Source organism: Rhamphochromis sp. 'chilingali' (assembly GCF_963969265.1).
Source record: "Rhamphochromis sp. 'chilingali' genome assembly, chromosome: 19".
NCBI lineage: Eukaryota > Metazoa > Chordata > Actinopteri > Cichliformes > Cichlidae > Rhamphochromis > Rhamphochromis sp. 'chilingali'.
This window is the reverse complement of record NC_137946.1, coordinates 19,469,773-19,493,172: the sequence shown is the minus strand read 5'-3', so window position 1 is coordinate 19,493,172 and position 23,400 is coordinate 19,469,773. Positions and strand designations below refer to the sequence as shown.

Here is a 23,400-nt window from a genome sequence, read left to right as displayed (position 1 = left end):
ACACCACGCCTGGAACCAGAATTTCCCAACAACCACCGAAGGAGGCCTTTGAACTCGCGCTTGCTCATGCGCAGTAGCGTTATCCACAGTTGCTATTCGTGTTCCCACCTGTAGAGTGTTTGGGAATCAAAACAAAAATCTTCTGGAAAGTCGTCCTAGATTTTAACAGAAAGCTAACCCACCTAAAACCGAGAGAGTTAGCACAGTTGTTCCCAAGTGTTATTTGAATCAGCTTTAACATCTGAATTTCGCTTAATTAGATGTATTTCATCATGGGAGTTTCTCAAAAGTTTCGCTCTTTCTACAACTTTTTTTGCTCGGTTTTCGTGGCATAGCTGGGAAGCTAACTGCTGTTTGTTGTAGTAAATGTTAGCCTAGCATTGCTCTCCCCACACAAAAGCCCTGCCTCTTCTCAGAGTTGTTGGACACCAGAAGTTTCAAACTTTATTAAGCGGTAATGGCCCCATCTAACTTTTTAATGCATGTTGTTTTGATTAATTTTTTTCGTATCTCTAAAACCGCTGGAAAAACTAAATTATCGTTTGGATGCTAAAGAGAACATGATCAAGAAGCAGTTCCTTCCATGCGCTTAACACCGTAAATTACATTAAAAACGTGCTACTTGATGATGTAGTCATGAGTTGGTTCATCGTATCACTTGTTAAATGTAATTTGTAGCTCTATAATCTGTTGTGTTAATTTTTTTCCACAGCTTTTTGACCGAAACGTCTTCAAAATGTCTATCCTGGGATTAAAGAAGAAGCAGCCAAAGACTTTTAAAGTCAAAGTTATCACTATGGATGCTGAAATGGAGTTTAGCTGCGAGGTATGGATATATGCGAGCCTGTATGATATGTCGAAGTATAATAATTAACTGTGATTACATTTTTATATATAATCTTTGGCTCATTTAAAATGAACCCCCAGATTAACAGTAAAGAATTGCTTGAAAAGTCCATGCATCACACCTTGCAAAAGTTAAATTGGGCAAAATTGTACGAGGCCTTTCACTGGTTTTAAACGTGAAGGGCACTGCTGTAATCTAAGACGCATGTCATGCAACCTCATGTGTGGGTTTACCCAGGAGATAGTTTATCAGCAGCAGTTATAGATCCTGACACACGTTATCTTGTGATTGATTGAGCAAGTAAATGACAGTCAACAATGGCTATACTCATGTGGAGCCTCTGCTGTGTGAAATAATACCGCTGCTTTCCCCCCACAAACATTGATATGTTATCTTTTTAAACCACAGCTCATTTTTGTCCTGTGAAAGATTACATTTCACAGGATACATTAGATTCTTGGGGATGTGTCCCACCTACACTATAACACACTGCAGGGAGCCCTGCCAGTACACCAGGATTGAAACATTCTTATAATAATTATTCTTACATTTTTCTTTATATTGAGACAGGACAGTTAAAGGGCTCCAGCTGCAAATACCCTTGCTTTGAGCATTTTCACTTGCTCATATCTTTCTAACTCTTTTCTTTTCAGGTCAAGTGGAAAGGTAAAGACCTCTTTGACCTGGTATGTCGAACTGTTGGTTTGAGGGAGACCTGGTTTTTTGGACTTAGGTACACAGTAAAGGATACCTATGCCTGGCTAAAACCAGACAAGCGGGTAAGTGAAGGAATAATTCTAAGGAGATTGGCTCTGAGATCCAAAAATAAACAAATAAACCCCCAATTTAAAAAAAAAAGTGTAAAATGTCAATAAAAACATGGCGCAATAATTTACAGACCTCATAGAGCCACATGTTATTCACAATAGACTATAAATGCATATAAAATCTTTGAACGGCAAAAATGTCCCATTTTAGGAAAGTTGGGACAGGGTCATGTTTACCACTGTGAAGCATGCACTATTCTTTTAATATCAGCCTATAAAAATCTGGAAAAGGAAGAGAGCCGCTGCTGGATTTCTGGGAGATGAATGTTGTCCCGTTCTTGTCAGAGTTAATATTCTAGTTAATATTCTAGCTTTTTCGTATTTTTTTGTACCATGGAGTACCAAATGATTTCAGCTGGTGAAACCAGGCAGTACCTGGACTCTACTATGAAGTATGGAATTATGGAAGGCTTTCCCGGAAAAAGAGGTCACCTGGATATTTGGAAGGTTATACAGGTTGCTTAAATAAGACATTTATATTGGCTAGATCAGTCAGCGTTGTATTTCAGCGTGCAAATATTTCTTCATGCTGGAAGAGAGAAATTCTAAATGAGTTGAGAAATTTGTTTTCCGTGGAATGGAACATGATGTTTTCTATGTTCTTCTGTAAAACGTATATGGCTTTATAGGATCTGCAGATCACTGTATTCTGCCCAATACCCCAACTTTTTTTGAATGGTTGTATAAACACAATATAATAACTTTTCCTTTTCATCTTTCATCAAGGTCTTGGACCAGGAGGTTCCTAAGGACTCTCCCATAACATTTAATTTCCTTGCTAAATTTTTCCCGGAAAAAGTAGAAGAAGAGCTGGTTCAAGAAATAACTCAACACCTCTTCTTCTTACAGGTACTCTGATAACTTTGTGGTGAAACCTTTAGGTGAATTTCTTTCTTTTAGTTTATTTTGAATTTTAACTCGACCTGTGTGTAGCATTTACCTCACGTCTAAGAAGCTTTTATGTAGCTCAGTACATGTTCACACATGTTGTCAAACTCTTGTTTAGGTAAAAAAACAGATATTAGATGAAGAGATATTCTGCTCCCCTGAAGCTTCAGTTCTGTTGGCATCATATGCCGTCCAAGCTAAGGTAAGAAAATTTGGAGGGTCAAATTCTCACTAAACCAGCAGTTGCTCGGCCTTCTTTTATCTGAAAATAATTAGTCTCCTGGAGTACATTTGCTGCTGGAGACCATCATGCAAATATGAAACAAAATCAATATAATGCAGATTAGTTATATGGACAGCATGAAGAGCAGTGCATTCATGAGATACAAAAGGGCTAAAATTTGATAAAGGGCAACTTATTTACTGCACAGATCCTAATGACCTATGTTATTCAACCAAACTCTGAATAAATATTTTCCTCTGTGTGTCATTAATGTTTGATTTGTTGTTTACTGTTGTTTCCCTTTCAGTATGGAGACTTTGATACAAACTTCCATAAACCAGGCTTCCTGGCACAAGATGAGCTTTTGCCAAAAACAGTAAGTATACAGGTCTCTGTGCAGATTTGACCTATGAAAACTGGTGCTTCCCAGAATTATTTTCTTTTGTTAGCAGTCATTTCTGGCCGAGTTTGTCAGACACCATCTGTGCATTCAGTGTATTAACATTTTCCCTGTGATCCTGTGTCTTTATCCCAGGTTGTGATGCAGTACCAAATGACAGCAGACATGTGGGAGGAGAAGATCACAGCTTGGTATGCCGAGCACAGAGGCCTCGCCAGGTACAGCTGACCCAGGGGGCTGCTGAAGACCAGCATGTGAAGACTTATTAACACCTTTAGCAAAAGATTGCACGAGATCATGTAGTTTAAGTGTAATCGGTGTATCATTGTGTGATCCCCTTTCTTATTTTCACATCGTCCATATAGAGATGAAGCTGAGATGGAATACCTAAAGATTGCTCAGGATCTTGAGATGTATGGTGTCAGCTACTTTGAAATTACTGTGAGTGTGAATTAGTATGACTTGATTTCACATTTTTGAATCTGACATTTAACTTTGCTGTCTCTTGGGTTAACATTTGTGTTTCTACATATATTGGCAGCAAAATAAGAGGGACACAAACCTCCTACTTGGAGTTGATGCCCAGGGTCTTCACATCTACAGCCCCAACAGCAAACTCGCCCCTAACAAGTCCTTTCCTTGGAGCGGCATCCGTAATATCTCCTATAGTGAAAAGGAGGTAAGGGCAAGGAGTGGGCTGTCCTGCAGACAAACTGGGCATAATGCTCACATCCAAAATAATATGCTTAAAATACTCTTAGATTGATATATTTTGTCTGCAATTTTTTTGCCTCTCATTACGTTCCTGCCACCTGAATTGAAACACTTGTAGGTATTTTTAAATGGCTGTTTTGTATTACTGTGTCTGTGTATCTGAGAATCCATTAAAAACATAAATGCAGCATTCATGGGCACGCTTGGATTGTATTCCACATCTTTGGTCCTATTCCAACAAATTTGTATTTTCAACATTTTAATGTCATCCAGTCATTCTGGCCTAGGGAAGAGTTGGTGAGTACAGATTCAGTAACAGTGAAAGTGATCAACAGTGAGTAACAGCCAGCAACCTCCATGGGTTGCTGGCTGTTACTATATGAATTCCGTTACAAGGTTTGCTGCACTAGAAACCCTCTTGCAATTTGTTTTGGGTCCTAACAGACACTTTGATTCGTAATTTATTTCAAACATGTAAACAATATACAGGTACATTTAGAAAAGAAAATAAGAAAGAAAAAATAATAATATACAAAAAAAAATCAATACATTTCAATATAGCTACCGTTCTGATTAATTTACATGTTGAAACGGAGTGGGAAGAAGTAAATTATCAGTTAATATTTAGTCAGCTTCCTTACTGCTATAATTTGTAATAAAAGTAGTGAACAGATTTCTATAATATCACATCATGATTTTTTTTTTTTTTTTTAAATAGAGACATTCACTTAATTTTAATATTTTCCTTTTCTTTTCAACCATAGTTTGTGCAAATATACCAGATTTCCTGGAAACACTCGTTAAATACTAGCTGAGTGTAAGTCTGGACAATATATTGAGTTTTTAAGACATATTAAAAAGGATGCGGGATGAGACAATGTTGTTTATGTTTCATTAAAATTATACTCGGATGAGCAGCCGTAGCACATTCGACTAAAAAGAAAAGATCACTGGCAAGCTTCTTGGAACATAGACTGTGATGCTGATTCTCTCAAATGGTGGAAGGAACATAAAGTTGGCTATCCAGCAATGAACTGCCTGGCCAAAAATGATCTTTGTGTGTCAGCTACCAGACACCCTTCTGAAAAGCTTTTCAGTTACAGCTTAACAATGTAACCTGTCACAGGGCATCTTGCTCTGTTTTGTTGTTGTTTTTTTTTATATATCTATATCTATATGTATATATCTTTATAATTATTCCCAGTTTTTACAAAGAAACTCACTGGCTAGAAAAAGGGATAGAATTTTCCTCATTTTATTCCATTTCATACTTTTGCATGCAAGCGTTGCATTTTCTTGATTGCACAAATGTGAGTCTTTGGTATGCAAGAAAATAACATTTTATTTAAGGGGCATTGTTATTTAATATATGCAGATAATTAACTTTTCTTATTTATATTTTTGTAACATTTTCCATGTACATCTTAAGTTGTATGTTAACAAACGTGCCTGTGTGACATTTGGTTTTGATTTTGAACTGCCTTTTTGTTATATTATTACAGCCTTACAGCTGTATATTGGAAACTGCTTTCTTTCAGTGTCATATTTTCTTTCATATTGATCTGTTGTAAACTGTGCTCTCGGTTAATCTGCATGTTTTGTTTTGTTTTTCTGTTTTCATGTTGTTCCAGTTCACAATCAAACCTCTGGACAAGAAGAAAGATGTTTTCAAGTTCTACTCATCTCAGCTGCGTGTCAACAAGCTGGTTGGTTTGCCTCTGTGTTTGTGATGTCATCTACTTAAAGGTTAAATGTTGTATGTCGTAAGTTTGTGCTGATTATGTTTCACCTGACTCCTTAGATCCTGCAGTTGTGCATTGGGAATCATGATTTGTTTATGAGGAGGAGGAAGGTGGACTCAATTGAAGTGCAGCAGATGAAAGCTCAAGCCAAAGAGGAAAAGGCCCGCAAGAAGGTCTGTGGTCTCAACTCCATTGGAACATCACATTAGATAGGATGCTCACAGTGATCCATCATAAATCTTTTATTGTGGTTAACAAACTTTAAATGGTCCGCCATGTAGATGGAGCGCCAGATCCTGGCACGGGAGAAACAGATGAGGGAGGAAGCGGAACGGGCAAAAGAGGAAATGGAAAGAAGGCTGTTCCAGCTGCAGGATGAGGCACGACTGGCTAATGAGGCACTGGTGAGAATATTGTCATTTACGGTACCTGAGATAACTGTTGGATTTTCAGAGTTTATCTTATGCAACTTTGTAAAAATTTGGATTAAATGTTAAATAAATTTTGTCCAGCTGCGATCTGAGGAGACAGCAGACCTGCTGGCAGAGAAAGCTCAGATTGCTGAGGAAGAAGCGAAGCTGTTGGCCCACAAAGCTGCAGAAGCTGAGCAAGAGAGGCAGAGGTTAGAGGTCACAGCCATGAAGACCAAGGAAGAGAAGAGGCTCATGGAGCAGAAGATGAGGGAGGCGGAGCAGCTGGCTGTAAAACTGGTGGAGCAGTCTGAGCGGAGGTCTGAAATCATTTGAGTTTTTATTTCAACTGGTAACTAAATAAATGAAACACTATTAATAAAAGTCCTCTAAAAATATTTCACATAAACCTGCAAAGATTTAGCCGAAGCTGGCATGTGGTGGTAATTTTAAAAAGAGTTTTCCACTTATTCTATTTTCAAAATGAGTAAAAAAAAAAGATGCAGGAAACCCGAGATATGCTTTTGATTCCATCCAGTTTTCTTCCCTCTCAAAACCCAGCATTCCTCCTCAACCACCAACAGCATTGGGGTTCACTTCTAAAATGAATGTGTTAGAAAAACTGGGTCTGTTGCTCTGTCATTATCTTGATTCTGTTATAACATTAAGGCTGGGTTTAAACATGCATTGTTAAACTCAAAGGCACATGATCCCTTAAACTTAATTACTGAAATCACCTAAACTCAACCTAAACCTAAACTGCTATATATAAATGTGCTAACTGTGCTATGCATAAATAGGTCTGCAAATCACTTCGATAGGAGGATAAAAGCCCCCCAATTGTCATGTCATCGAGAGACACATGATGATCTTCATGTCTTTGATAAGAAGCCTATAATGCTTCATTTGTGTTCCTTTTGTTTCAGAATAAGTTGTAAAAAGAAAAGAAAAAAGTACTGCTCTGATAATAATCACATGTATTTACTTTACTCTTAGTTGAACTGACTAAATCTTTGATTCCAGGTTGAAGGAAGCTGATCACCTGAAACAGGACCTGACTGAGGCAAAGGATGCTGAGAGGAGAGCCAAGCAGAAGCTGCTGGAGATCACCAAAACAACCTACCCTGTACGTTGATCACACTACTGCTTCTCTGATCTCTGTGATGCCTGGATTTCTTTTGTAGATTGAAGGAGTTTGTTTTCATTATAAAAGCTCTGATCTCCGTGTTATTACGCTGCAAAGGCCATTGATTAGCTGCTCTAGGTAATTTATGAGCTTAATATGGACCATCAATTTGAGATCTTCAAAGTTATTTTTTTAGGGAGGATTATCATTGTTCTATAACTTCCCTCATTTATTTCTTGAAGTTAGCGATTTCATGTCTCCCAGAATGTTTTTAATGGCAAGAGAAGAGGTGCGAAATCTGTGGGTGTTACTAGTATTGCAGATTTATATTTATTAGTGTGGATAATTGACGAGAAAAAACCCACAAAACATTAATGTGTTTTATATCATTCACTATAAATGGACTTTGTTAGTAACCAAGTTAGAGAAAGCTGTATGCTTTTATGTGTTATTCCTCAAAATGAGGGATTTCAAATAGCAGTGGTATTACACACAAAACTGAATGTTCTGATAATGATAATTCAGTGAATTATTTTGGTTTTTTGCCCTCATGTGACCCCAGATTTTAAAAGTGTAATGTGCCTTTGTGAATATTTATACTTAAATGACATCTGTGTGCTTGTCTTCCAGCTCATAGCAGCTTATTCTGCTCCCCCTGCTCCTCCTGCTCCTCCTGAAGCAGCCGACTTTGCCTGCGAGTCACCACCTGCACGCCTCGACTTCAAGGACTCCGACATGAAACGGCTCTCTATGGAGATTGAGAGAGAGAGGTAAGCCGGGGTTTAAATCCCCTGCAACGGCACTTTAGAGTGACAGTTTGGCTGTTTGTTGATGATACTGTGGCATGCATAAATACAGGCTGGAGTACATGGAGAAGAGCAAACATCTTCAGGACCAGCTGAAGGAGCTCAAGTCTGAGATCGAGTCTCTGAAGCTGGAGGAGCAGCAGCAGCAACAGGCCAGTCTCTACAACCTGCACAGTGAGGCGAGGGGGTACATCCCAGAGCCCGTCTACATAGCTCACAGCAACGTACGTATGAGCCATTCATGTAATGTCATTAGTTTTATTGATGCTTAGTTATGTGTCAGAGTGTTAGTATAACCAAACCAGTAACTGCAGCTCACGCCCACTAATGATCCTAAGACCCAAACTCTTCCACAGCATGCATTTTGAATTTCTTTGATATTTGTGCTGATTGGGACCTGATGAATGTAAAAACAAAGAATTACCAGATTTTTTTTTTTTTACCTTATTTTTGTTTTTAAGAAAAATGAGAGCCACATATGAGGATATTCGTTTAAAATTTTGATAGAACAGTAGCAGTATAATGTCCTCGTAAGTAGATATCAGGCCCTTGTAGAGCAAAATTGAGTATTTTGGTCTAAATAACCCAAAATGTGATGTCCACATATGTGGATGCCAGGTCCTAGGAGATTAATCAGGTTGTGAACAAACATCTGATATCCAAACATAACCTTTTCATTCAAAATGAAATTTTGGACAGTTTAAGTGCAAAATGTAATTTTTTTGGGGTAATATTTCTTAAAATTTCAAAAATTCTAGATTAACATTAACATGCAAAAAGCAGATTGTGTTTATCATTTATTTTTATCTTATATTATCTCCTAAGGTCATTGATTGTTTTCATTTGTAGCACATTTATAAATGTTCTAATTTAAAAACTCTTCAGCATAAACTAGGTTTACAAGAAACACGCAGTCCACCACAATCAGTTCAGTTGAATTCAGTTTTTATTTGGCCTGTGTACTCACTGCATCACTGGTAATTACTGTTTGTCCTGTTGAGCTTGAATCACTGCTGGAATTTCAGATCTCATTATCCAAAGGACAACCAGAGCACCACAATATCTCTCGAACACGAATTTAAGAAAAGTCTAGATTAAAGAAAATGTTATAATGATGACAAATAAGGTTTAAAGTGGAGTGGTACTGTACTCAAAGGTTATCCATCGTCCTGGCTTTCTTTCATATTAAATTCAATCCTTTGACTATACTAATGTGAAAACATCTTCAAAGGAATTGCTTTTGTTATGTCAATATTTTACCACATAGAAGAAAATGATTTCAAATTGCATCTTAACATGTAACACAAACCGTTGCACTTCGAATTCTCGCATTTCTGTTTCACCGAGTTAGCCCTGAAGATAGCAGAATGTAATATGCAGCCGTATACTGATGATTCAGTTAAATTAAGGATATACCGGATCAGCAGACTTGGTAAATAGTTACTGTTGTAAATACTTTGTAATGCCAAAAGCATTTATGTGGCAAATATGAAATACTTGAAAATGTTTGCATTTGTATTTTTAGAATTACTGATTACTCCATGATTGCTCATGCTTCTCTTGTTTTGCAGAGAAACTCTGCATACATGTCTCAGATGGCCTTCTTTGAAGAAGTGTGATCCTGGCCCTTTAAAATTGAGGGAGCAGTTGCTGTGACGCTCTGCTTCCTCAGCCTGTTTGGTTAACGTTTACCTGACTGAAGCTAACAGACAGAAACTCTATGTTCTTTGGAAAGACTTTGAAATGAACTAATAACACTTGTGTGGCTTCCTGCGCAGACTGTTAGATTAAGTTTTGCCACCTGCAACACCTGCAGCATGTCAGCATCTAGAAAGAGTGCATTATTGGATGAGCGCTTCTTCAAGATATGTTGCTGAGGAGTTTTTATTTCATGCTTTTTGTTTGGTTTTAATGAATACTTAGCTGTAATGTGGTCAAATACAGAACTATGCCTGCTTAATGTCGAGATATCCATTTGTGCCTTAAAATACTTTAAGACTGGGATTGTGTTAAAAAAGAAATTACGCTGCAACGTTGGCAAAGTTCAGATCAGTTGTGATGTCAGCTGCGATGAATGTCGTAAACAGGGTTCCTTCCACAGAAGCAAGATATTCTTCAGGCATGGGTTAGAGTTCAGATTTACCAACTGTTGTTCAGTAACACTCTGAACGTAGACTGTATGTAAACGAAAGGCTCTGGCCCCAATATATAGAAATCTATGAAAAACAATCTTGCTGCTCATCTTATTTTATTACCTAAACACTTTGGTGATGAAGTTATGGTCTCACTCTAGCTTCTAAGGTTGTTTTGTGCTTTATAAATAACGTCCCCATTTAGAGTGTAACAGATGATAAAATGCATGTGATTTACAGTGTGGTTTCCTTCTGACTGACAAAATACCGTCATACGAGGATGTAGTGCGTCTGGTTTCTCACTCACTCAGATCCTCCTCTTGCTTAAAATGCCTGGTTTTAAAAGGCATGAACATATATACATGGTGGTGCTGCCAGTGGATGCTTCTCTGCTCCTACTGTCTGGCTCAGGAGATCTGACAAAGATCGCTGACCTATTCATGCATAAAATGCCAGACTTGTGTCCACTTTTGTTGATGTTTTAGTGAAAGAAATGCCAAAACAAAGGCAACAGAGAAAAACTTTCCACAAGTGAAAAGTTGTTTCACATTATTTTAGTCTTTTAAACATGTTTAATTTGATATGTCGACATCAGTAATCTGACTTTAGGCTAACTTAATGTTCAGTCGCTGTTATTAACATTAAGTTATATTAGCTAAAGAGGAAAAAATGGAAAGGTTTTTATTAATGTAATAAATTAGAGTTGAACTGAGAATGATATTTGGCTACTGTTGTTGTATGTGTTCTTATTAGGTACTTCTAAGTAGAGCAGGGCAATATGACCAAAAATATTTATCACGATATACATTTGAAAATTTGCGATAACGATATAACTGACGATATAATTGACACTAGACAAAATACTTTACAACTCCACAACTTTATTAATGCAAAAAAAACCCATCAATGTATTTTCACTTAAACAAGCAGCTTTTTATGTGCATTAAATGGTAAATGGCCTGCATTTGTATAGCGCTTTTCTAGTCCCTAAGGACCCCAAAGCGCTTCACACTACATTCAGTCATTCACCCATTCACACACACATTCACACACTGGCGATGGCAAGCTACATTGTAGCCACAGCTGCGCTGGGGCGCACTGACAGAGGCGAGGCTGCCGGACACTGGCGCCACCGGGCCCTCTGACCACCACCAGTAGGCAAACATGGGGTTAGTATCATTAAAGTTATATAAAAATGTAACAGTGCAAATGCAAATTCCTTGCTGACAGTTTAACCAAAAGGCATTTCCAGTGGAAATTGGCCGACATATCGGCAACATAACCATGTATAATATCCACAAAACTTAAAAAGAGGTTATACACACACAATACGGTAATATTATGTTGAAGCACAGTACGTATCACTCCGCGAGGCTCCTGCCTACGATAGCCGTAATGCTCCGACAATCCATCAAGCAGTGCGGGTTCATAGCTTAGCAAAGTCGTACTAAAACATTTGACAGATTTTTGAGCGCCGTGTACCACATAAAATCGTTTCGAGGTCAGTAAACACAACCAGAATTCATACATAAGGCACACAGGATTATGAGGGGCGCTGTCGATTTTCAGAAAAATCAAAGGATTGATTTTAAGTGTGCCGTATTTTCCAAACAACACGGTAATAACGACGGCCCGCTAGCATGCTCTACCGCAAATAGTGCTTTGTTGTGTATCTGACGGATGAAAGCCAAACCAGTCCCACACCACTGAAGTTGCAGCATTTTTACAAACCAATTCTGGTTCATCCGTTTCATTTAACGATCCACTTTCGCTCTTCTCATTCTGCGTCGCCGCCATGTGCGTATGTAAACAAAGGCACTGCGCATGCGCGTTTTACCCATATTCTATCGCGATATTTCATTTTCCTATCGTTGCCCAAAATTACACCGGTATTACCGTGAACGGTATGATATGGCCCAGCCCTACTTCTAAGTACTTAAGAAAAGAAAAATCTGCCCGAGTGTACCTGAAGCACAAAGAAATGGACAGAAATATAAATTTATGTACAGAAGAGACTTTGAGCCGCATTACAAGTCAGGAGACTCCTTTGGTGGTCCTACGTGTTTCTTTTACTTGGTTTGTGAAATGCCTTCAATGAAATCATCACACAGGAACCTGTATTGTTTAATAGAAATGCTGTAAAATCTTGAGCTCTGCCATTTCAAGGTTTTATATTTTGTACTTTACTGCTGATGTGCCTTAATTTTATGTTATTTTATTTTTTGCTGTTACACTTTAAGACACTAAGATTTTATTTGGTGTCGTTGTGCTTTTTGATCTTAGTATTAGGGTGACTTTGATATCTTTCTCTTAATTCCTTGACAGAGTGGCAGATGGATGGCTTTTTTTTTTTTTCCCCACATCACACACTTCTCAGGGTTAGTGTTAAACACCCCACGCCTTCACCGTCACCACCACCAAAGATGCAGTATGGTATCTAACAGCGTTTAAATTAGGTTTAATAATAATACGCATGTAGAAGACTAATGCAGCGATCTTTAGACTTCTTTTATATTCTGAAAAAAAGCAGCGGCTGGATGTACTCATTGATCGTGTTTGTTTATTTGACCAGCCTATCAGAGAGATTAAATTATGGGCTCAACATGGGGTCGTTACACTAACCTTGGTATTGTGTAAATGGTATTTTCCTTTGAAGTGTTCTTAAGTGCTTTGTTTTTTCTGTTTTTACCTTATTTATTTGTGCTGTAAGTCCTCAATTAACGTCACATTTGCTTGATATCTGTTATTGGGGGGAGAGCGGGTGTTTGTAATTTAGTCTTTTATTTTTCTATAATGAGATTCAAATCCAGTGTTAAAGAATGATTTCACATCAAAAAATGTTGGGTTATGTTTAATTTGAAGTGACAAAATGTTACAGTTTCATGAGTTTTGTCACTGATTTGTAACCAAGTTATTTTGTGTATATTATTTCATAACAATGATAATACAACAGTGTGACTGTCCTGTCTGATCTGTCTTCTCATAGATTATGAGTCAGGCATATACACAGCAATTTAAGCGTGAGGAAGCGCTTTCAAAGCAGCTAAGGCTGTGTGATACAATAAATGAAAGTTTGCTAGATCTGATGATGCAGGTGTGGAAATTATCTGTGCATTATGTTATTTTGTTTATTGGAAACGAGTTAAAACAGAAAGCTAAACCATGCTAAAATGAAATTAAAAAGGCATTTAAAAGAAACTGACAAATTGTCAGTGTCATAATTACAGCAATCAAATATTAGCAAAAAAAATTAAGACAATGGAAAGATGTTTATGTAATGAAACAGTATAGCAACACTTGATGATTTGAAGGTGAGAATAATCCAAGACATGACTGTTTTGTGTTAATAATCCCTGTATTTTGAGACAAACTAAAATCTTCTAAACCTAACCAACAGTTTTGCACACCCTTAATCAAACTGGCAGTAAAAATAAATTAAACAGTAGGAGAAACAACTCCTGGTCTACAGGTTTGCAGCCTTTGCATTTCCACCATCAGGTCCATCCATCTGCAGGTCCTGAGGCAGCAAAACCGTCCCAGATCATCATACTACCACCACCATATTTTACTCTTTGTTTGATGTTCCTTTTCTGAAATGCTGTGTTACTTTTACGCCAGATGTAATGGGACACGCACGTTCCAAAAACTTTTGTCTAGTCAGTCCACAGAGTAGGAGTCTCACAGCTTTAGAGATGGCTTTATAACCGTTTCCAGACTCATTTACTTTGTTTCTTATTTGTTCCTAATTTTTCTTGGATCACAGCTTGAAAGATTCTCAAAAGCCAGACATCAATCTACTCTGCTTTATCAGGCGGGTCCTATTTGAGTGATTTCTTGATTGGAAACAGGTGTGGCAGTAATCAGGCCTGGGTGTGGTTAGAAGAACAGCTTTCCAAAGATGTGATACACCACAGTCAGTTTATTGCTTTTCCACACAGGGCCATGTAGGTAGGTTTGGATTTTTTTACCCCTTAATAATAAACACCTTCCATTAAAAACTACATTTTGTGTTTACTTGTGGTATCTTTGACTAATATTTAAATTTGTTTGATGATCTGAAACATTTAAGTGTGACAAACATCCAAAAAATAAGGAACATTTCATCAATCTAACAAATTGTTTTGATACCTAAATTTTGGGGACTATAATAAAGCTATTATAAACTTGCAGCAAGATATAAGTCATGTTTTTGTATCATATTTCAGGGTATCAATCTTCCTCACATTAGAAATTAATACTAAAGTTGTTTGAAAATATGAAAAGAAATTCAGTACCTGGACAAAAGTCAGTAAGTGGTGATGAACTGATGGTAAGATCTAGTCACAATACAAAAATGTGTGATCAAAATCCAAACTAATTTCAAATATGTATGTTAGCAGCAGAGGGTGCAGGGCAACACACATTAATTTTCTAAAGGCCATAGTGATTAAAAATCCTAAAACCTAAAGCTTATGAATAAAACACTACTAACAGAGAACAGTTTGTCCATTTATCATAATTTCATCTGAGTGAAAAACATTCTCTTGAACATGATAAATGAGAAGTGTGCTTCTTTATGTTTGCACATCTATGACCAAATGAGAGCACTTTGAAAGCAAAGATCATGTCATGATGGCATGTTTGGCAGTTTCTTTCCTGTTTGTGCCATCTGTACCCAGGTTATCTGTCTGAAACCTGGCTGTAAAACATGGTCTCCCAGGTCTTGGTTCTCTGTACCTGTAAATGAAAAATACTTTCTATTAATTCACTCAAGTCCACTCTTTACCGTTGTACTCGCTGCAGCTCTGGAATTCCACCTGCCAGCCAGTCACACCTTAGGATACCAATCCAAGAAGCCAGCAACTAAGACTCCAGAACCAAATCACAAATATTACCTTTCATACTCACCTTGGCCACTCTTATCCCCTCTCTTCTCTGGCAGATCTCCTTGTTGCAATTCTGCTGAGAGACCTTTCAATTAAGCCACTTATCTGCTTCCAGTAAACTAATTCCTGCTTAACAATAAAGCCAGGAAAACTGTATTCAGCCTGAGTCTCATTTGAGCCCAAATGCAGCAATCTGAGCAGGAGTTAAAGTACTGCCGCTTCATGGCTAAGTTGCTGTCGATTCCAATTGCTTTGAGATTGCGATCATACCACTAACAGTTGTCTGTGGAAGATTTAGTAGTGAGGAAATTTTGTGAATGGATTGTTGCACAGGTGGTATCCTAGCATTTTACTACTATGGAATTCACTGAGAGCAATCCAATCTTCCTGAAATGTTTGTAGAAGCAGTCTGCATGCCCTGGTGTCTGATGTTATTCACCTGTGGCCAAGGAAGTGATTTGAACACCTGGATTCAATGATTAAGATGGGTGAATGAATACTTCTGGCACTATAGTGTATATCACAGGTGTCAGAGCTTTACCCCTGATACTGCTGGATAAACAGAAACTCACTCAGGAACGAGGTCACACAGAGCTCAAGTTTCCACTCGCGAGAGGGAAGCAGTTGTCTCCAACCCACTTCAACTTGCTTTCCCTCTGCAGGTTGTTTTTATTGGTTACACACATGAATATTCATAAAGCTTGTTGCTGTATTACCTATGAGAAATTACTATATCTGGTGACAAAGTGTAATTGTGCTGTGCAAGCATGGTTATACAATGTGTGTGGTTATATGATGGGAGTGCAGCTCTCCCAGATTGTTGTCAGTAGAATCTGTTCTTCTCAAGGCTGCTTGTTCCCCTTATCAAGGTCATGCATGTAGTGATATGCGTGGGTTACCTAGATAGCAAACAGAAGCATTCTAGCTTTGTAAAAATGGCAACCTACAACACATACATGAAACCTAACAACTAGTATCGGACTCCAGGCCCCGAGGGCCGGTGTCCTGCAGGTTCTAGTGATTCCTTGATCCAACACAGCTGATTTAAATGGCTAAATTACCTCCTCAACATGTCTTGAAGTTCTCCAGAGGCCTGGTAATGAACTAATCATTTGGTTCAGGTGTGCTGACCCAGGATGAGATCTAAAACCTGCAGGACACCGGCCCTTGAGACCTGGAGTTTGACACCCCTGGTGTATATAATGGGCTTATATAGTGCTGGAGCTGTGGGCTATTGAGGAAAGCGTTAATAACAATGAGATGGGTAGGAGCTGCAAGCTAAACTAAATGTGATCAGAAAATTCAATTATTCATTTTGAGTTTATTACAGTTTTTTGCTGAGCAATGTAAAGTGTAAGTGATGTATTCTTTTTAGATGAGTGATTTTAGATTGTTGATCTGAATACATAACCAGCAAACATAAAATAAATCTGAGCATAAACAGTGAAAGGAGAAAAAAGGGCATGCTGCTTTGAACCTTTTTTTTTTTTTTTATGAGCTCTTTAAGCAAAACCATTGTGCAAAGATGCAGGCAAATATCTTCTTGTTTAAACTACTAACAACTCATAAACAAGTAGTATAATATAACACATTAATATTAAATTGTGTAAGATTAACAGACTTTACATCAAAATATTTAACGTAAATACATTTTAAGCTGAAAATTTTCATCTTGAATTTAAGTAGAGCAGATGTTTAAACTACAGAAACAAACGCATCTCAAATTTTAATCACATACAGCATTTTAGTAAATATACATCACTTCTCATTGTAGTAGTGTATGCAGATTTCCTTTCATTAATCTTCAGTTAGTGGCTCTGTCTTTCTTGTCGTCGATCCCATTTGCCTTGCCTCTTCTTCACGGAGAAGTGATGGAAGTCATATCTGGAGTGTTTATTTATCTTAAGTAAAAGTAGCAATATGAAGATGAGAAAATATATGCAGTACAATAACCTCTGTGACTGTAGTAGTAGTAGTGTTTTAATCACATTACTTGATTATTTCTTTATGGTTTGGTCACATCACAGTACCATCCAAAGTCCACTCAAGGACACCATCAGAGGTGTGCAAGGTGTAAATATTTAAAATTGACTTGATGCTGTTTTGGGAAAGCAGAGATCCTTCCATAGACTGTGGCTTCTACTGATGTCTTCAACAGAACAAATCAACAAATGTTTAATTTCCATTTCAACATAGTGCAAAGAAATCAAGGGGTCTGACTTGTCTTTGATTTTTTTTTAAATAAAATTCAGCACATGCTAATGACAACAGAGTGATGAAGATTTAAATTTGTGTTATTTATAAGAATTAGAATTTTAAAAACAAACCACAGCTGTGTTGGTAGCCACATCAAGGAACACACAGACAGAACGCGTTTTTTATGATAGCTCTGTCAGTAAAAGACTTCATGTGCACATTAGTGCATGTAGAAGTGAATGCATGTGAAAGTTTGGTGTTCAAATATTTTAAAATGTTTTTGTGTTGAGCAGGAAAAAAAACGTCTGTCTTAATCTGAAGAATCCCTGGATGTAAACTAAATAATTATTTTTGTCAGCACCAGAGGGCGCTACATGACGGAGTTTATTTTTGACTGACAAACCAAATCAAACAAAGCTTGATTAAACCCAAGGAAAGACTTTTTAAAAAATTGTTTATCACTGTTTTTATATTTCGAACGAGAGACAAAAGAAAAGGGTTCTTCTCTTAGTCTTAAATCAGATAACCCTCAGTTACTAGCAAAGGTATCAGGTTCACTGCTTTTCATGGTGTGTTGTTAAACATGTGCACAGCTATGACTGTATATGAGATCAGGCCTTGAATCTTTTCCTAACTGCTGAACTAAATCACTTGCTTCCACAGTCATTTATTCACAAGACAGTTTGGAAATCATAAAAATAACAACTTTCCTGGTATCATAGACATCGAAGAGGGCATGGAGAGTTGATCTATAGCAGACATATGGGAGGAAGTCAGAGCACTGAGAGATGGGGTGGTGGAGTCCAGTTTAGAGCTTGGGAACATGGAGGACAGACTAAAGGACAATGGCAAGAAGGTGAAAGTATTAAAAGCTGAGCCGACTAATCAAAAGGTAAATTAAACCCACACAAGAGAAAATTTTTCTGTTAAGCGTTAATATAAAGAAATTGGTGATATTTAAGCTACAGCTTCAGTTCATTTTAGCTGAAACATATGACCAACTACACTTTTATATAAAATTATACTTTAGGCCTCTAGGACATGTAATATTTGAAAATGCTTAAAAGGTTTCATGAAAAGAAAGAATGAAAACAAGGTAAGCAATTTCAGGTTGGTTACCAAAGAGTCTCTTTGTCTTTCTAGGACTGGGATTAAACACAGGTAATGCTAGGGAACTAAACCAGCTCCTTTCTTCTTTTCTCCTGAGAGCAGAGCTCCAGTGCTGTAGTAGGTGGGATGAGAGTGGGTCAGGCAGAAAAGGAGGTAAGTCTAGTAGCTGGCTTCCAATATCTTTCTACAGAGGGGAATGCACAGATGCATAACTACAGGCAAAGGATCCAGGAAGTGATAACTTTGGGACTGCCGACACTACTGTACTACAAGTGGACGATGACCATCTGGTAAGATCTTTAGGTCAATACCATGAACAGAGGTCTTAAACTCTGATATCAAGCATAAAAAAATCTGACTAACAGCTCTCATTCCAAAATCAAAATTGAACTCATCTTAATAACCATGATTAATCCCTATCAAATTTACAAAACTTTAGAGTCTGTATATATTTATATTTAATATGCACAGACTGAGTCAAAGTGAGATTGAATTTCTCATTTTCAAATCCATGATTGATCAGCTGGAGAGAGAAAATGCAGGTGATGATTTCATCTCTTCATTCATCACAGATACGTTACATAACCCATTTAACCCGATTTAAGATAAATGATGCATTCCCTTTTGTGTTAGAGAGGCCTTCTATACAACTCTGACAAATGACTTTTACACTAAACCCAACAAAACAGATATCACCCTGAAATTCAATGTGGGGTTCATCAACACTGGTGATTACAGAGGAGGGTTTGGGCCGCTGGGGAAAAAAGGTAAGTGGAGATGAGCTTTTTTGTTTCCCTTTTCCAGTATTCTGGGGGGGGGGGAAGTCAACAAATTTTGAAATCTCAAAAATTCTGACTTAAATCTCAGAATTCTGAGATTAAAGTTAGAGTATGGATAAACAAAAAAAAAAAGACGTTCCTGCTTTTTTTTTCTTTCTTCCAGTGGCCCTAATCCTCTTCCGTAGGTAATGCTTAAAATCCAGCTACAGCTAAATATTGGAAGAAATATTAGTATTACTAGGATTAGGGTTCTACTATTTCTGTTTTTACTGTGTGTGGTAACTCCTGATGTCTTCTAGGTGTAAATTTGATCCTGGCAGGCTTGGTGTTTCTTGCTCCCAGTTGGAGTTGCAGGTGGAGTTGTGCACAAGTGTCTCTCGCTGGTTTGCCTGTGGGTGGAGACTGACTTCCTGGATTTTCCCTTATGCACCCATTCTGAGTTAATCCATCAAGATCCTGCTATTTAAGGACTGGATGGTGCAGTTGCTCTCTGCCAGAGTTGATAAATAGGCTCTCTTTGAAGTTAGTTTACTAGTTTGTAACTTCACTTCTCTAAAAGCTGAACCAGTTTCCCAAGAATCCTGTTCTAATGAGGAATTTTGTAAACAATGTTAGTCACACTCACCTGAAACATCTTGCTGAACTCCAAACCTGAAAGAGGAAATCCCTACCCAAGTAAGGCCACTAAACCTGATCTCGGGATCCTTACACCTAGCACCCTTTAACTTTTCTCCTCTCTGGCAGTGACTCTGTTTGCAAGATCTTTATTGACTTTTAATTAAAATTTCAAAACTGCAGTGGGTATGTGCAGTCTGCTCTTTGAGTCTTCTTTTAGCCCAAACTTGACAACATACTGGTAATTGCTGTGATACAAATCTGTAAAACAGCATGTTGTAAAGTCTGAACAATCCCCTCTTTTCCCTTTTCCCCATGCCATTCCATTTAAAAAAAAATCCTTGAAATCCTGAAGTTCCATTTTGAAACCTTGTAATGAGGATGTGCCAGCAAGGGGTGTGTATTACCGAGAAACGCCACGCTAACTGGCTAATGTATTATCAATTATAAGTCATTAGCCAGTGAATCTACCCTGGGTAATCTGCCTTTTTGACATGTAATATGATCAAAATTTACTAAATGGACTTAATGTTGTTGTTTTTTCAGTGTGACCAATAATGACTGACAGCAGAAACTCAATGGAAAAGTGTTTACAGAGGCCAAGTCAGAGAACCGTTTTCCCATAGACTTCTACAATACCTGAAGTCTTTTTGCAACCACAGCTTTGTACTCCAGGTGTCATTACAGATGGGGGAAGTTTAGCTATGATAATGCAGGAAATGTTGGAGAAGCTGACTGGAAATGGGACATTAGCCTGGACTTTTAAGATTAGCCATTCTTATGGTTCTTTGTGCAGGCTGCTGGGGAATTCCCATGATGCACTCAGTGTTTCTTCTTCACTCACCTTTTTTACTTCTGGCATTTAATCATGAGCTATTATTAATCTCTGGCTCTCTTCAGTGTTACTTTGTCTTGTCTTCCTCCCCTCAGCTGATGGCCTCCACTCCCTGATCCTGGTTCTCACTAAAGTTTCTTCCTGTTAAAATTGAGTTTTTCCTTCCCACTGTTGCTAAAATGCTTGCTCATAGGGAGTCAAAGAATTGTTGTCCTTTTCTCTGTTTTCACTGTATTACTGTAAAGTCTTTACCTTAAATATAGGACACCTTGAGGCAACTGGTGTTGTGATTTGGTGCTATATAAATAAACCTGAATTGAATAGCCTGCTGACGTGATTTAATGATGTGAAAGGGTGAATTTTACTTGAAACTCTGTTTTTCACAAACCCTAAACAAGCAGTTTTAATGTCTAAGCCGAAGTGGGTAATCCAGTGGCTGAACTTAAGTAAATTTTCATTTTCAATTTCAGTTTAAGTTTTAGTTTAGTTTTGTTTAACTATAATAAAGTTGGTTAGAGATCATGTTACTTTATTGTTTTCACTTTCATGTCATTATTCTTCCTGACGTTCGAGACAGATGATAAATCCTTTTAAAATAGAAGCCGTTCCTGACAAAAGTTGGGAATAAGATGCAGCCCACCCAAGCCATCCTCAAATCCAAAGTAATTTTAAGCATGTTTGTTAGCAGCTAAGGCTGCTAGACAATACAATTGAATTTTCGAAAGCCTTAGTGATTAAAAATCATCAACCCTAAAGCTCATAAATAAGTCAAAACTTAATAACAGGGGAGTGTTTATTCATCCATTTATCATAATTTCATATGAAACAATGTGAGATAAGTAATGAGGTGAATAAAAGAAAGAGGCACTTCTCTTGGACTTAATTTATAAAATAACTCTCAGTCACACTAAAAGGAGTGAGCATAATGATGTGTGCTTCTCAGTGTGTGTTATGAAACATTATGTATGCACAGCTGTGACTGAATGAATTAATGTGTATGAAAGCAGCTTGAGTATTTTTTTTCTCACCAGCACAAAGATCAGATCTTAAATCTTCTCCGAACCCGCGTTTCCCATTCAAACTTAGTTTGAAGCTCACATACAGTGCTGTGGAAAAGTCCTTTTTTGAATATTTGCCACACTAGACTAGTCACATTAGACAAAGATCAACTGAGTAAATACAAAATGCATTTTTTAAAGCGATTATCACCCCAACATATTATTTGTGAATAACCACATTTTGTGTAAAGCTGAATTCAATTTTGCCTGATGATTGCCAGACCTGTTCAAGAAGAGATAATCAAGAAATCGCTGCCTGGCGAGCGATCTAACGAAATTCAAGAGGAGATGAGAAACAAAGTCACTGAAGTCTGTTTTTTACTGTTATAAGAACAAAAAAACAGAATTTTGTTGTATTTGTTCTCACATGCCAATACAAAATAAGCTTCACATCTTCAGGTAGTCTTGATTTATTTTTGGTTTGCAGGCTGTTTTTTTTTGGGGGGGGGGGGGATCGTCTCAGAGGATTGTATTGTCTGTGCATCCGCAATGACTGAGTGCATCTGAAGGTTTTAAACTTACTATGCGTTACACGTATGTGGACTTGATTCACATAATCAGTATGTAAGCCATCGTGCAGGATGATTTGGTATGAGTCTATTTCATTCTTCTTCCACAATCCCACTTCAGAAGTAAACTCACAGGGAGAGGCTTCAGCAGTGGTGGAAGCTGCATTTGGATCTCTTATTGCTCATAACATTAGAATGCAACAGTGGAAAAATACAATACATGCTACAGTCACACAAGGGAAAATGGTGGTTGGGAACCATTGCACAAAGAAAATTAGAGTGACCATTTGCAATGAACTTGCTGTCTTGTTCCCTTTTTAAATAGTTGCTTGACAAATGGAGAGCAGATGTAGGGTGAAGTTTGCAGATACATGCAATTAGTTTGTAATGATACAGCGAGTAACTGAGATAAAGCAGTCAAAATCCCAATTCTCTTTCAAACTGCTTAATTACTTGCAGCCAGAACCCCACAGAAATTCAGACATTCCTCCACAAATAGTGACATGGTTGCTGTGATTTAACTGTAGAATGAAATGAGGGCTTGACAGCTTTGATTTTAAATAGGAATAGAACCAGTCGGCAGCCAGTTATGTCAGGTATCCTACTGCAGAGAGACGTGACACAGATGAGACACACCCATCAGCACAGGCTGACTCAGACTGGTTGCAACATGTTTGTCACAGTTTTTAAATTCGACTTCCAAACCTTTGCCAGTTTCTCTGAGAGTGATTGCGGTGCATCTGAATTGGACTGCAATTCTTTGGAAACAGGTTCATCGACAGTGGTCCCCAGCTTGTCCTCTGGATGAACAGTTTAAACTGTTTAAATTCCAGGTTTGCTCAGATGAAGTTCATTCTATACTTTCTTCATTGTTAGCTTAACAATGCTCTTTAATTTTTAAACTGATCGTATCTGAATTTCAACACAGGACTTGCATTGCAGATTTTCTGTTTCCTTGCTGCAGGGTTTCCCCGGCTTTTGTTTGTTTTTACTTTCATGCAAAGGAAGCTGAAATGAGGTGATCTGGTTGTTTCATAGTAATATATATTTAAAAAAACAAAAACCCTGAAACATACCTTTATTATTACTATAGGGGCTTTTGTCTCATTGACAATGATAGATCTGCCAGGATGAGATTATGATTACACAGAAAAAAGGATTTTCAAAGAACTAAAGAGTGCGGGAGATAAGTTGGTGGTGAAGGAGAGGGTTTCCTTCACAGGGATTCATCACAGCGTGGTGTCCAGCAGCCACAGGAATATCAGATTTGGGAGAATGAGTATCATTCAGAGAGTTCATTTTGCCTGGAGATTGGTTT

The 23,400-nt window shown here is 37.7% G+C and overlaps 1 protein-coding gene across 1 annotated transcript; it reads left to right on the top strand.

The window, feature by feature from the left end:
* The first annotated feature begins 96 nt into the window (after positions 1 to 96).
* Positions 97 to 13,201, top strand: nf2b (NF2, moesin-ezrin-radixin like (MERLIN) tumor suppressor b). The gene is made up of 17 exons (XM_080866956.1): positions 97 to 454; positions 713 to 826; positions 1,501 to 1,626; positions 2,401 to 2,523; positions 2,681 to 2,764; positions 3,093 to 3,161; positions 3,321 to 3,403; positions 3,551 to 3,626; positions 3,727 to 3,864; positions 5,531 to 5,605; positions 5,701 to 5,814; positions 5,923 to 6,045; positions 6,154 to 6,371; positions 7,075 to 7,177; positions 7,808 to 7,947; positions 8,036 to 8,207; positions 9,555 to 13,201. Exons 2-17 carry the CDS (start codon positions 737 to 739, stop codon positions 9,600 to 9,602), a joined length of 1,782 nt encoding a protein of 593 aa, XP_080723082.1. The 5' UTR covers positions 97 to 454; positions 713 to 736; the 3' UTR covers positions 9,603 to 13,201.
* Positions 13,202 to 23,400: the final 10,199 nt, after the last annotated feature.

Bases quoted from the DNA above. Each gene is read 5' to 3' on its own strand.
- nf2b (XM_080866956.1), top strand. From the start codon at position 737: ATGTCTATCCTGGGATTAAAGAAGAAGCAGCCAAAGACTTTTAAAGTC. The intron at 6,372-7,074 runs GTCTGAAATCAT...CTTTGATTCCAG, and splicing joins GTGGAGCAGTCTGAGCGGAG to GTTGAAGGAAGCTGATCACC. The intron at 8,208-9,554 runs GTACGTATGAGC...CTTGTTTTGCAG, and splicing joins TCTACATAGCTCACAGCAAC to AGAAACTCTGCATACATGTC.